Raw genomic sequence first — 14,674 nt, 5'->3', positions numbered from 1 at the left:
AGGGACGAGCCAGAACTTGATTCATGGCGCAAGAACCGCAGACACGACAGACTCGGTCCGGAGGGTGTGTACGTAGTTTTGAATTCTAGATGAGAATGAAAAAATGAAAGATGAAAAAAGGGGGGAAGAGGGAGGGAAACCCCGCGGTTGTTTTGGCCATGCAGCAAATCGACGATCGTTTCCTATCGACCGACACAGACCCTTGGAACACTGGGAGGAATGACAGGGAGTGTGAAGGGCTGTGACCGTGACGATATGGGAGGGTCACATTTAATTACCCTCTGATGTCAATGTGGGTGATATCCTCGAGGCCCTCGGGGGTATAAGTACCAGCAAATGGGGCCCGGCCATGGGAAGGGTACGCCACATAGTGCTCATGTGGTAGAAGAAGAGTACCTAGCAGTAGTAGAAGTAACCGTCTGCCTAGGTGATATCATGGGGATATTGTATAGATATACGTCTACCTGGGTGATCTGAAATCTTGCAGCCTGTCAATGCCCAGCATTCCTTCCCCCGATTGTAGTAACCGCTCACACGAGATCCATCCCCTTAGGAGTTGAATAGGGAAAGGGTCCAGACCGAGTGGAGCCCAGGAAGGGCCACATATGTATTAACTACATAGAGCACTACTCCGTATACCCGTATACTTCTAGACACGGGGTCTGTATATACTCTACAGACTGATAGGTATGATAACCAGCATACAAATAAACAGTAGGTATACCTACTACTAACTAGTAGATATACTACTCCGATATTCCCCTCACCTTGACTACTTAAGCATCGCCTTAACGGTCCCCGGCCCGTGGACCCTTTGATCGTCAGCCGCTAGTATCATACAACTTCATGCACGCTTATATTACAGAGGTATCCCAACAACTGTATGGAGTACAGTGGCACAGCTGATGTACTTGTACAAAACTCCCCTTGTACGCTGTACTCTGTGCTCTGTTCTAGAAGGTGAGCATCTGGGCACCAGGCTTGTTTTCCTTTGCCCTGCTGGACTCCACTGCTGTCTGCAGGGGAGCGGGCCAATGACCAGCCATTCCGAGTCACTTTACGGTGCGGAAACGGAAGAAGAAAGAGGGACCCTAGGGAGGAATCCTAGGCTTCAGATTTTGTTCTCCAGAGTACTAAAGAGTCAGCATTGAGTACTATAGATACTTTTTGTATTGCTGGATATATTACTGGGTACTACTGGGTACTACTGGGTACTAATACTGGGCTCATGTGTTCATAAATTAAATTACCATACTCTAGCCATACCACAGCCATACAGTGGTCACTTCATTTCCACGCCACCACGTAGCCATTGGGGGCAAAATAACCGTTTCCGTGTGACGCGACGCTTGCGCCTCCTGGTCTTGGCAAATCTCGCCCCGTATCCCCCTTCCAGACTCAATCCTCTCCATCCCTAATCCCCTCCACCCCCCAACCTTCCACCTCATCAACCTCTCACGCCCTCCCTTGGTTTGGTCGTCTGAGTTACTCCCTTCCTTCCCAAATCTACCCGTTATTTGGGACTGAGAAGGAAAGTTGGGGGTATCCCACAACAAAAAAAAAGGAAAGGAGGCTCTCCTCCGGCCACTCGTTTTTTTTTGTCTGGACATCGGATCGTCCTCGCCTCACTTCGCTCCGATTACTTTGGACCTGACTCCCTCAATCCTCTCCTCTTCAATCGATCTCGCAAATCAACTCCACAAACTCCCCCAGCTTGGGGTCGTCCACGATTCTCTGACCCTACTGCCCGGGTCCCATTGATTTGGCCACCGTGGGGTCTTCGACGCGTACCGACACCGCATCCATGAGCTTCATTCAGCGCATCGCGAAGCGGCTACCAAGCGCGCCGAGCCTCCCTATTGAGGATGCGTCCCGTGAGAAGGGTCGTGCCTCTCCGCGATTCGCCTTCTTCCGTCGGCGCATTCGCTTGAAGGGGAATTCGTCTATTTCTATACCCCTGGGCTTTGTGTTACTATTCCCATGCCTTGTAATTGTCTTTATTCTCCTTCTATTCGTCCGACACCCTGCATCCCCCGGGGGTATTCTAATTCCAGCGGGCACTCCACCCTCCATTCGGTATGTGTCCCCATCAGCTGCAGGCCCCAACACCTCCAGATGGAGACTTCCAACATATGAACTATTGCTAACAGTCCCTTCCTCAACAGTAAAATCAGCGAGAAGCATGACAAGGTCTTCGCTACTGGCTGCATGCCCATCAGCCCCGATGTTGACAAGGAACCCCGTGCCAACGCCGCGTTCGTCGTTCTCGCCAGAAACAAGGAACTGGATGGTGTGATCCAGTCGCTCAAGTCCATCGAGCGTCATTTCAACCGCTGGTATCACTACCCCTATGTCTTCCTGAACGACGGCGACTTCGACGATGACTTCAAGGCTACCGTGAAGAACTATACCAGCGCTCCTGTTGAATTCGGCAAAATTGATAACTCCATGTGGGGTTTCCCTGACTGGGTTGACCCTGAGGTCGCCAAGGAGGGGGTTCGAAAGCAGGGTGATGCCGCCATCATGTACGGTGGTATGGAGAGTTATCATCACATGTGTCGCTTCTATTCTGGGTACGTAACAGGTCAACCTACGATCCGAGAAGTTAAATGCCGAGTACTAATTCAACGGGTACAGACATTTCTACAAGCATCCTCTCCTGATGAAATACGAGTGGTACTGGCGCCTGGAGCCCGAGATCAAGTACTTCTGCGACATTACCTAGTAAGAGCTTTTTTCACCGATATGCACTGTCCAATTACTTACAAGAACCGCAGTGATCCATTCCAGAAGATGATCGAAGCCAACAAGACATACGGTTTCACCATTGCAGTCAAAGAGCTGCGCGAGACGGTCCCGAATATTTTCCGATATGCATCCGCCTACAAACGCAAGAACAACATGAAGTCCAAGGGTCTATGGGAGATGTTCCTCGAACGCCCGGCTGAGGAAGATGCTCCTCCTGAGGAGAAGAAAGAGAAGCTCCCCGAAGAAATTCTCCAATCCGAACCCGGTGTCAATAACCTCGACGATATCGACCCCGAGGAAATGGAAGGCGAGAGTTACAACATGTGTCACTTCTGGAGTAACTTTGAAATTGCTCGCTTGGATTGGTTCCGCAGCAAGGAATACGAGGACTTCTTCCAGATGATGGATCGCAGTGGTGGATTTTGGATGGAGCGAGTAAGTTGATGTGCAATCATACCCATGACTGACCGTCGGAAACTAACAATCTGCTATAGTGGGGTGATGCTCCCATCCATTCCCTTGCCGCCGGTGTTCTCCTCGCCCCGAGTGACATCCACTACTTCCGCGACTTCGGATACCGTCACACGACCATTCAGCATTGTCCAGCCAACGCCCCCGCCCGACAGCTTCCCCGCGAACCTTACCTTGAAAAGACCACCGATGATGAGAAGAAGCGCATTGAAGAGGATGAGTATTGGGCGTCCCCTGATCCAGTCAAGGAGAATGGTGTCGGCTGCCGATGCCGCTGCGACACCGACATTGTGGATGTTGAGGGCAAGCAAGGCAGTTGTCTTTCAGAATGGGTTGATGTGGCTGGTGGCTGGGCCTCGCCATAGAGCCTGACCACTTAGTCGTTCCCCGTATTGATTCTCAATATCTGCTTCTTCATGCCTTTTTTTCCTTCGGCTATGAATAACTTCTCGGGCTTGTCCTTGAAGTCAATTGCTGAAACTTGCATGTCATGCTGGGGCTCTTTTCTGGGTGGCGTTCAACGGTTCTTGACGGCTTTTTTTTTTTTGGGAACATGGCGTGCCATTTCCATCATGTTGACATATTCATCCAGCGTGCTATCCTTGTCACTGGGATCGGCCGTGTCCTACTTTTGGTTGATCGGCTCCTAGGCACCGATGGTATATCTACATGCGACTTTGCCTCCCCCGTCATCTTCTCTAGCCCACTTCAACTCTGCATGGGCCCTGTCGATGCGTCTGCATAAACATACAGCCTAGTCTCGTGACAAGGGGAAGCCGACACCGTTTTGAAAGGGGGGGCGAAGCCGGGAAGAACGCTGGCAACCTATCCCGCTGTTTTGTGTGTTTTTTTGTTCTGCTTTCTTTTTTGTCTTTACACACTATCATGTTACTACTAGTATCCCCCTCCCCTCCTGTTACGTTTCTTCCCAGCCCCTTCTCAAGACTTGTTGTGTTTCCATCATGCATTCATGAAATGTACATACCTGTTCTTCCCCAAACACCACTGGTCCCTGTGGCACACCACATCACTCGGGCTTCTCTCTCCCTTCGCATTGTCTCTTAACCCGCAAATACCAGATTCAGCATGGATGTCTATAGAGTATGGAATAATCACCCGGAATTACGCGAAGAATGAGATGATTATAATGGATTTTGGCCTCTCCGTACACTAAACACTTAGTTCTACCTAGGTAGCTATACTCAACAACTTACTGTTTCCCATGCAATGTGGGGCTTTCCTATTCTAGGTGCCGCCGCTTTAATAAGGGCGCTCAGAATCAGACTCACTGAGCAGCTCAGAGCAGGTCACGTGATATATTAGTAAGGTTCTGAGTACCTCTGAGTGGCCAATTCTGTACTGGTAGATAAACAGAGGTTATTAAATTTCCAACAGCAATTATCTATCTTCAAAACAGATGATAATCTACAAATTTATTCATGTGAATCGATTACATTCCAAGTTTTTAATTTTACCACCCATCAGAAGTCGAGAGCTCCAACTTGAAGGTGTTTATGTCCAGTGACATGTTTTATTTGGCCCCCCCACCTCTAAGCCTCTTTTGGACGGCCACCTCTTTTCATCCTTTGACTCATTTCGAACACAACTAATCACTCCAGCAAGACGAAGAGGTACAATTCGATCTTGATTTGAGATAGTTTGCATGCTGCGTTTAACTGCGACCGGTTAGAGGGGTGTCGATTTGCAACAAAAATAGAACGCTTAACCAAACATGGCATCCGACGAGAATGGTGATCTGTCCGACTATGTTTACATTCAAAACTCAGGTAATTTCGTTGATCTGGCAAATGAAACAACGCGCTAAGATAGATCTAATAAGCGTATTTCTTTTTCAGACATGCAGATAGACAGAGCAGAACACATGAGGACTGTTCGAGAATTGAAAGAGTGGCTTGAAAAGACCGACTCGGACAGCCCTGCAAGCGAATACAGAAAACATCTTCATTCGCATGCTCGAGGGACCGGGGAATGGATATTGGAAACAACACAGTACAAACAATGGAGTCAGTCTAACAATTTCAAGAATCTATGGATCCGGGGAATCCCAGGCTGTGGAAAATCTGTGGTCGCAGCGAGTTTAATCAATCGGCTACGACGACAGGGAGACGCGATCGTTCTGTTCTTCTTTTTCAGGGAAGTTATTCAGATGAATCGCAGCCCCAGGTCTTTGATACAAGACTTTTGTCATGAGCTTGTTGATCATTCGCCTCCTCTTGTGGAATCTCTGAAGAATCTTAAGGAGGCCCACTCCAATGTGACTTCCCTCCCATTCGAGAAGCTTTGGAGTAGCTTGGCCACCTGCTTGGGATCGATCAAAGAGCGTGTTTTCTGTGTGGTCGATGCTTTAGATGAAATGAAACGAGGCAATGAGTCCGACCAGTTTCTCGAAGAGTTTCTCAACCTCCAAACCCCAGAGACAGTCAAAGTCATCCTCACCAGTCGTCAAGTCCCCCAGGTTGAACGATATATGAGTGGCGCATGCCTTGTTGATTTGCGGCTTGATCGAAAGAATGTAGATAGAGACATTGCATTTTATCTTACACAGAGACTTGAGAACTCTGAGATGGATATTCCCGCGGAGACTGCGGAGATCTTGAAGAAAGCCATATGCGATCGTGGCAAAGGCTTGTTTCTATATGCTCGACTCATGTTCGACAAGCTACTGCTACATCCAGATGACATTCTATCTCAGATAGACTCCCTACCTGATGGATTAGGAGATATGTATGGTGATATATTGCACGAGCATGTATCCCGATCAGGAACAAATTCGCACTTCCAGCGACTCATTCTCGAGTGGATCATACACTCATCGCGTCCCATGCGGTTGCTTGAACTTGCCATTATGGTGGATGCTCTGCCCGATCGCGGTCATCTGGACCCCAGTATAGATGCCAAAATGGGGATTCGCACAACATGCGGACCTTTACTGGAGGTTTGTGAGGATGGTGTTGTTCAGATAATCCACCACTCTCTGACAGAGTTTGCTCTCAATCGGGATGTTTCTCACACCCGAATGAGCCAACAGAAAAGGGAATTTTCTGTGCTTGACTCCGCTTCTGTGCATGGAATGATCGCACTAACATGCCTCCGGTATTTGGAGAATATTGCAAATAAAGAACAAACATCTCTCCATGGCATGACATCCAGGCAAAGAAAAGATATGTACTTGCGGCATTACTTTCTTCAGTATGCTGTCAGTGAATGGCCCTTCCACGCCGTCAATGGCCCCGAGTCTAATGAGAACCTGCTTGACTGTCTGATCAAATTTTTCCAGCCAGGAAACCTCGCCCTCAAATTTTGGGAGGGGCTAAGGCGTGAAGAATGGAACAGATCACACCCGGGCCGTTGGGACAGGGACTGCAAAGACGATGTCCCTCCTTTGTTTATTGCAGCACATTATGGAATAACATTCCTCACACGCCACTTCCTGAAAAATGGAGTATCTCCTGATGTCTATGATTCTCATAGATTAACCCCGCTCGTTTATGCAATAGAAAGAGGTCACAACGAAATCATCGAGTTGCTACTCCAGCATCAGGCCAGCCATGACGTTGGATGTGCAGAAAAAGGAAAGCCCGTTCATTTTGCGGCAGAGCGCAACAACACCCAGGCATTGCAGAATCTCATTGTGGCTGGGGCGGACATGGCAGCCGAAAAGATCGTTTCTGATATCAATCAAACGTACGACCACAGGAATGAAAGATACGAGACATCTCAATCTCGAGACACCCCCTTTCTCATTGCGTGTCGACAGGGACATGTTGAGACGATTGATTTACTCATCAATCACTGTCAGCAATCTCATCTTTTCAAAGGTCTTCATATCGCCATTCTAGAGGGACAATTAAAGGTAATCGAGGCTTTGCTACGAGTCCAGGGTGTTCGAAGTATGATCAATGATCGAGATTGCAATGGAAACACTGCTCTCTATATGGCATCCAAAAAGCGACGGTCCGACCTTGTTGAATGCTTACTGAACTCTGGTGCGGATGTAAATGCTCTGTCTATGAACCTCAATTCTCCTCCCGAGCCTCCTTCTTCATCACCAATGAGCCGCAAGGTTCTTCCAAGCTACACGCCTGTACACGGATGGGCTATAGGGCCTCAGTTTCTCCGAACATCCAAATTCAAATCGTGGGACAACAGAAATCATCCAATAGAGGAGAGTGTTCTGCAATCTCTACTCTCTGCAGGCTGCGACATAAATGCAAAAGATCATCGTGGGCGATCTGCTCTGTTTTTCTGGTCCGAGTTTTGTTCTTACAGCGCAGAAGATCCCATCATACCTCTGCAAGTGCTAATAAAACAAGGTGCCGACGCCTCGATCCTGGACAGAACTGGCGCGTCACTTCTTCACATGAAAGGCACACCGCTAACCTTGGAGATTCTCCAACTTCTTGTTGACTCGGGCCTGGACATTAACGTGTCACGTTGTACTGATGGAGCGACTCCATTGATGCTAGCGGCTGGATCAAAGGAGACAGATCCATTTATCTTCCAGGCGGTGAATGCCGATTTCCATCGTCAGGATCTGGCAGGTAATACGGCTTTGTTTTACTATCTCAGGAAATCTAGAAGAGAGAGTCTTCTACAACTGGAAAACTGGATCAAGCTTTCAAACGTGAACATCCAAAATAACTTCGGCAAAACACCTTTTCTTGAGTTCCTCCACTATAATGGGGATTCGGACGAAAAGCTTGTCGAAATATTCAAGAAAATGGACCAGCAAGGAATGTCTATCCATACCCGCGACTTTACAGGGAAAAATGCACTTTTGACCGGGCTCTCACACTGGAAGCATTATTGGAAATCTGGCCAGAATTTGATAGAGGAGCTACTAAGCATGGGCTTGAACGTTCAAGAAACGGATGACGAGGGGAAATCCGGTGAGTTCAAAGTGATGATCCATGCTAACATTTCGCACTAAGAACTAACTGAAACCCAAAGCCTTGCACTGGATAGCTAAACATTACTCTCACTTCTATGGAGGATACCAAAGCTCAATAGATTTTGCGAACCTGCTCGTCGCTGCTGGGGCTGACCCCAATGCCCTTGACCGAGACGGCAATTCGATCCTCCACGATCTTTGGCAAAATGAAACTGAGTGGAACTTGAAGAAGCTGGAAGATCGGGCCAGAGCTCTGATAGATCACGGATGTCCAATTAATATAAAAAATCGCCAGGGTCGAACCATCCTGCACGTTGCAGTCGCAATTGAGGACTGTGGCTGGGAAAGAGATATGCATGGGTACCAAATTGCAGATCTTATGACGCGCGTGGAATTTCTTCTTCAACCACCTATTCAATGTGACTTGAACGCCAAAGATCGAGCTGGTATCACTCCTCTACATTTGGCAGCTGCTATTTCTGATGTCAATGCATCGATACTCGTCAATGCCGGGGCTGATGTACGGGCTAAGGATTTCCAAGGGAGAACACCACTGCATTTCGCAGCAGAGGCGGGTCAAAGCAATGCTTTGGGTTTTCTTATCGAGATTTACGAAGAAAGCTCGTTTGATATCGATTACCGGACGCTGAAAGGACGTACTGCTTTGCATTATGCATGTCGATCTGGTGTTGCTGAGTGTGTACAGCTGTTACTGAATGCAGGAGCGAACGTAAACATCGCAGATGAACGACATCGAACGCCCTTGCATGCAGCAGCAGAGGTAGAGTATGAGCTAGATGCCAGGAAACTTGAACGCACTTATGATTCTACCCCTTCACACGTGGAAAAGAGTCCTGATCCTTACCAGAAGAGACAGAGAAAAGACGCTATTCAGAAACTGAAGCATGTGGTTGAAAATGAGGCCTCGAACAAATCTATTCGTCGGGTTGTTCAATTACTTCTGGCCGCCGGTGCAGACTCAACCAGTGTTGATGAGGATGGCCATTATCCTATAGACGTGGCAACAATGTTAGGTTGTGCTGATATTGTTGATGAACTAGGATATCACACGTCAAGTCAAAATCCCACTGCGTTCGATCCATCTTTAGGGATTCTATTGGCTCTCAGCGAGTCATCCCCTGAGGCAGCAGCAGAGAGCATTTTATTGCCTGAAGATCATGAGCAGTTTCTCAAAAGGCTCCTCTCAACAGGCAATCGATCTTTAATTGGCAGATTACTCGCTTCAAAGCGATTGAGGCTTACTGGAGACGAGGGAAAATCGGCACTAGGTTTGGCTGCTCGCTCGGGTTGGACTTCTGTTATGATGCAACTGCTTCCACACGTTGGAGATCTACCCGAATTACTTCCATTCCTCATCAAAAATGCTACAGACCGAGAACTGTGCAATATCTCAATGATCAAGTACCTCGCAGAATTCGTCCCAGATGTCCTGGATAAAGAGTGTTTTACAAATTCCTTGAATACATTGGCAAGAGGATCGCGTTGGTGGCACTCTCATGGCCTCTCCACGCTTTTGCAAGCCGGAGCAGCACCAAACGGACCAGAGGACAGATATTCTCACGAAAAACCTCTCCATTCTTCATTGTTCGCAAGGCACACATGCTGTTGGCGTGATTCCACAACCAAGATCCTTCTCGAGTTCGGTGCCGATCCTAAGTCTGTTACTAAATCCGTCCACGAGAATTCCCCACTCAACATTGCTATTAGCAGAGAACGGTCAATCGAGATTATTGACCTTCTCATAAAAAAAGGGAGTTCATTGTCGGAGGACTCTGTGTCCGGACCACCATTAATTTCTGCAGTCTCCAGTAAGCGAGATGATGTCTTGGAGTACCTTCTGAAAGCAGGCGCGAACCCAAACGGAACAAGCAAACACAACCCCCCTAGTAAGCGCGTTGAACCCAAAGGCAAGCGACGCAGCTTTGTCCATTCTTATTCAGTATGGCGCCAATCCACTTTGTCCGATTTACGACAATACGTCCACTGTATTTCATGAGATTTGCCGTGCAAACCAATGTGTACAACGTCTCGTTTCGACAGGACTGGACCTCAATGCTCGAGACGGTAAAGGCTGCACACCGCTAATGAAAGCGTGCATGAATGTTCCGAAAAAGGGACAAGAGAGCGCCGTGCTAACACTTGTCAATATGGGCGTTGATGTTCAAGCAGTGGATTATTCTGGTTCAACAGCACTCCATCACGCCATCCGCAGCAGGTACCTTGAAGCTGTGCAAGCCATTTTAAGCCATGACGCGAGGATCACACACTGCAATCACGAAGGCTACACAGCACTACGGTGTGCGCTCGAGGAATATGAGAAGGAAAGCGAAGTGGCAGAACAAGACTGTGGGTCAGGAAACGTGGATAACTCCAGTGCTATATGCCACGCGATAGTGTCCGCCCTCTTGGATGCAGGCGCCAACGCACTTGAAATATTCCCAGACGGTCGAACGGCGCTCCATTACGCTTCTGTGCCGCTTATGGACTACAGCAACATCGACCGAGCGTTCCAGATCGAAGAAGATCAGGGCCCGGATCATTTCACCGATGCCTTGAATCTCTACAACAGGTTTTTGAGCGCGGGTTGTGACCCAGCAGCACAGAATAACAAGGGAGAAACAGCATTATTTACATTCGTCAAGGCACCGAAGAGCTACCACGGATCGTGGTGTGATAACATGCCTGATCGCTACGCGAACCCGGAGGACTGTGCGAGAATGGCTACTTTGCATGGTCTACAGGAGGTTGATAATGAAGGAAATACACCTTTGCACGCGATTGCATCTCGGGAGTGGAACTATGAGGGTGAAGATTATGAAGCGAATCTTTTTGAAATATTTGTTGATTTGGGACTCAGTCCTTGGAAGGAGAATAAGAACGGACTTACCGCGTTGGATGTTGCTGCTACATACGAGAAACAAGAGATCTTAGCGCTGTTTGCTCGGGATGATTGAACAGCACCCAGATATATCTAATTTCCTACGCTTCCATCTGTTTTCAATGAAAACCGAGAATGGAACTATTGCCACTTTACAAAATCGAGGGTGAATCAGTTAAAAATGTAAATGCATCGGGTTCGCAAATGTTAAATCCATTTGTATCCGGCCTCACTTTTCTTAACTACCTATGTAGGAGGATCGAGTAAAGAAATGATTCAGACAAGATGAGCATCTGAGTAGTAATGGCGAGTCATGAAAGTGAATCACCAATCTACTGTAGGGGTAGCTGTTCTCTCTTTCAATGATAAGCTTGTGGACGATGTCTATGGATTCGTGATTTTTTTTACAATACTAGTATGAGGCTATGAAGGTGCGAACTTCCATTATAGCACTGTATATTACTATATTAAACCTTACATAGACTTAGATTCTATTAAGTAAATTTAAAGGAGATACTACGTAGTATACTAAGTAGATTAGTCTAAAGAGCTCCCCTGCTTATAGTATATCTATCATAAGAGATAAAACCCAATACAAAATGAGCATTTCGACAACCTTGGAAGACACTTAAGATGAGAAATATATTTCGCGTAACAGAGGACAAGCAAGTAGGCTTGAGTGCGCAGTATTCAGAGTTATTATCAATAAAAAGGTAGCTAAAAAGCAATAAATCTTTTCCGGGGACTGCGATGGAGTAATTCAAATCCAATCGATTTATAAAGCCAAAACTGATCTTCCTAAAAAATTTCAAATTTAACTCAATTAATGTACTAAGGTAGGTTGATAACCACAAAATATTCGAAAATTGAGGTGCAAGAAACTCAGAACACTGAAAAAATGTGTAGTATTTGACGAATGTAATAAAGCTGAGGAGAAAAGAAAAGAGAGAAGAGCTCTCGCGGGAGCTGTTTACAGAGAAACTGATGCCTTCCGTTCTAAGCCATGAATCTAAAATGTCGATTTATGAGATCGAGCCAGTACAAGGCTATATCGAGGACGGCAATAGCGTTTGGTTTATTCTCCATGGTTACAAAGACAACCAGCAGTGCCCCTTTAATGTTTTGCAGCGTCGGAAAAGAAGGTAACATCCGAAAAATTAAAGATGAGGGGGCCGGAAGCCAAGCTTTTTAAAGTGGAAGATTGATATACTTGGCTTGTAACCAGACAGCTGCTGAGCCCTCGGAATCACGATAACTCTACCAACCGATCCAATGTTTTGGTTGCTTCTTGTGTTTGGCCTGACCGCTGCCTTTAATAAGCCACCTGGCGTGAGCATTTGGTGTGGGAAGGCATATCTGCCCACGTAAGTAGGCCTGAAGACCCATGCAGCTCGATACAGGATCAAAAAAAGCCGTGGCACTAACTTGAACGTTCCTAGGAATAAATCGTTCGCACCAGGGGGTGCGCTACAGAAACCCGCAGCATCGACAAGACCTCTCTTGAATATCCAAGTTCGTCCGCGGATGAGCTTATACATCCCAACCGATGTCAACGCTTCCTTCATCGTGGAATCACAGTTCTCATATACCCACGGGATTGCCTGGGACTACGCCGAAGCGCAAGACGACAGCGATCTGAAGCTCGAGATATCTATCGAGGGGGAGAGTTTGCACCTGCATCACTCAGTTGCCGGAGGTGTGACCTCGGAAAGCTTGCAGGAGGTGCCTTTCTCCCTCAAGAACCTTATTCCTCGCCTCATTCCATATGGTGTAACCCTCACAGTCACACGTGCCAGTGCGCGGTGGGTGTACAACGCAACGACGCTGCTATACTATCTTCCAGCGCGGTTGGACGGGGGTACCACCACCAAGGTCGACAGTCTCTATGGCGGACTGTTGGTACAAAACATCACGAACAGGACAACAACCTGGACTCCTCTACTGCCATATTCTTACTACACGACTTTGGCAAATGCACCCAATCCGCAAGCATTTATCAATCAAGGATACAATATCATCCACCTCGTCCCAGATGCGACGACGCTGACCCAGACCTTTAATTTAACCGCGCTGAATACTTTCCTCAATGCTTGCGATCAGGTCGGGCTGTGGGTGATGTACGACATGCGTTATATATACCAAAACCTTATCTCCGTGACGGCGCAGGTAGCTCTCCTCCAGGCACGGAAAAGCTTGTTGCTCTGGTATACAGGAGACGAACCCGATGGCCACGGCGACCCGCTCAACGCCACGAGTATAGCCTACGCCCTGATCAAGATGCTGGATCCGTGGCATCCGGTCTCGGTGCTCTTGAACTGCTATAATTTCTATTATGGCAACTACTCGGCCGGTGCGGATATTATACTTTCCGACGTGTATCCCATCGGAGTCAACACGACCTGGTCGGTGGTCTACAATACGCCCTGCAATAAAACGTACGGACGATGTGGATGTGATGATTGTGACGGGGTGGTCGAGGATATTTCGACCCGACTGGACCGCTTCGAAAAGTACCAGACTTGGATTGGTAGTGTTCCGAAACCTCTGTGGGGTGTGCCGCAAGCGTTTGGGAAGCAGACTTTTTATAACCGGACGCCTACCGCAGCGGAAGAAGTGACCATGACGATGCTGAGTTTGAATCACAACGCCAAGGGGATTGTTATGTGGGCCTGGCCGACTACGCCGCAAATCAGCACCATGACTAAACAGCTGTCGGTTGTGCTTGCTCATGGCGCAGTGCCGGGTTTTATGCTCGGAGCTCGGACTGTGACGTTGAAGGCAGTGGGACAGACTGAGATGGATGTAGCGGGATGGAGAGTTGGTAAACAGATGTTGGTTAGTATTTTGTCTCTGCAGACGCCAAACTGGACGAACACAGTGACGATTCAATTGCCGGCTGCATTTACCTTTATTACTCAGGTATTGTGGGGTGCTGGGCAATGGAATCTGACCAACGGGACTCTAAGTAAAGTGGGTGGTGTTGGGCTAGACACTGATTTGATCATTGTGCAGCTGGCAGCAAAGAATGAAACTAGTACTAGTACTAGAAGTAGTGTAGGGTGTAGGTGGGATTGAAGATCATCATGATGGTGGTGGGCTCTGAAAATAGCCAGAAAAAAGGTTACGTCACCATGAACGGTGGACATTGGTTAAAGTATCACAAAATATCAATCATTCAAGAAAGGAAGATGCATAAATAGGTAGTCCTACTAGTATACTAGTGATATATTCCATAGCCCATTAGTACAAGTAAAGATGGCTGTTCCCGATTAGGTGACGATCGGTGGGGCTCGGTGGGGACTGGAAGTATGCGTGGATAAGAAAGAGTGATGAGTGTAGTCTAGTGATGGTAACTGAATGACAGTTTGGAAAGTGCCGAACTTTTCAACTTCCTACCTAGGTAGATACTTACCTAGGTACTTACTACTAGTAGTGGTACCTAAGTAGCTTGGTCCGGTCCAACAGCTGCACCCCTCTCCTCTTCTTCCTTCAGTCATCACGTTATCCTAGGATTCCTCCAAAGCTTCCCTTCCCCTCACTTATCTTTCTTGCCCCTCGATCTCCCCTCTATCACTCTTTCTTTTGTTTTTGGATACGAATATATCTTTCAAGAATACAACTCCTTCCTGATCACCCCCTTCTTA

General features: G+C 47.5%; 5 protein-coding genes across 5 annotated transcripts; all 5 read left to right on the top strand.

Annotated features, from left to right (window-relative positions):
• Positions 1 to 1,804: 1,804 nt before the first annotated feature.
• On the top strand, positions 1,805 to 3,584 carry N7533_003090 (glycosyltransferase family 15 protein; the record flags this gene model as incomplete). The annotated part of the gene is made up of 5 exons (XM_057099740.1): positions 1,805 to 2,076; positions 2,151 to 2,573; positions 2,638 to 2,724; positions 2,778 to 3,183; positions 3,243 to 3,584. The coding sequence occupies 5 exons, from the start codon at positions 1,805 to 1,807 to the stop codon at positions 3,582 to 3,584; spliced, it is 1,530 nt and encodes a 509-aa protein (XP_056964876.1).
• Positions 3,585 to 5,077: 1,493 nt separating this feature from the next.
• Positions 5,078 to 8,170, top strand: N7533_003089 (ankyrin repeat domain-containing protein; the record flags this gene model as incomplete). The annotated part of the gene is made up of 1 exon (XM_057099739.1): positions 5,078 to 8,170. The coding sequence occupies one exon, from the start codon at positions 5,078 to 5,080 to the stop codon at positions 8,168 to 8,170; it is 3,093 nt and encodes a 1,030-aa protein (XP_056964875.1).
• Positions 8,171 to 8,483: 313 nt separating this feature from the next.
• Positions 8,484 to 10,148, top strand: N7533_003088 (ankyrin repeat domain-containing protein; the record flags this gene model as incomplete). Its single annotated transcript, XM_057099738.1, has 1 exon — positions 8,484 to 10,148. One exon carries the CDS (start codon positions 8,484 to 8,486, stop codon positions 10,146 to 10,148), a length of 1,665 nt encoding a protein of 554 aa, XP_056964874.1.
• A 151-nt stretch (positions 10,149 to 10,299) lies between these two features.
• Positions 10,300 to 11,106, top strand: N7533_003087 (ankyrin repeat domain-containing protein; the record flags this gene model as incomplete). Its single annotated transcript, XM_057099737.1, has 1 exon — positions 10,300 to 11,106. The coding sequence occupies one exon, from the start codon at positions 10,300 to 10,302 to the stop codon at positions 11,104 to 11,106; it is 807 nt and encodes a 268-aa protein (XP_056964873.1).
• Positions 11,107 to 12,302: 1,196 nt separating this feature from the next.
• N7533_003086 (uncharacterized protein) lies at positions 12,303 to 14,059 on the top strand (the record flags this gene model as incomplete). Its single annotated transcript, XM_057099736.1, has 3 exons — positions 12,303 to 12,394; positions 12,470 to 13,995; positions 14,043 to 14,059. 3 exons carry the CDS (start codon positions 12,303 to 12,305, stop codon positions 14,057 to 14,059), a joined length of 1,635 nt encoding a protein of 544 aa, XP_056964872.1.
• Positions 14,060 to 14,674: the final 615 nt, after the last annotated feature.

This window comes from Penicillium manginii, assembly GCF_028828005.1.
Source record: "Penicillium manginii strain IBT 31320 chromosome Unknown utg000002l:1.0-5564898.0:1.0-5567710.0, whole genome shotgun sequence".
NCBI lineage: Eukaryota > Fungi > Ascomycota > Eurotiomycetes > Eurotiales > Aspergillaceae > Penicillium > Penicillium manginii.
The sequence above is the reverse complement of the archived record's forward strand: the minus strand, read 5'-3'. Positions and strand labels throughout refer to the sequence as shown.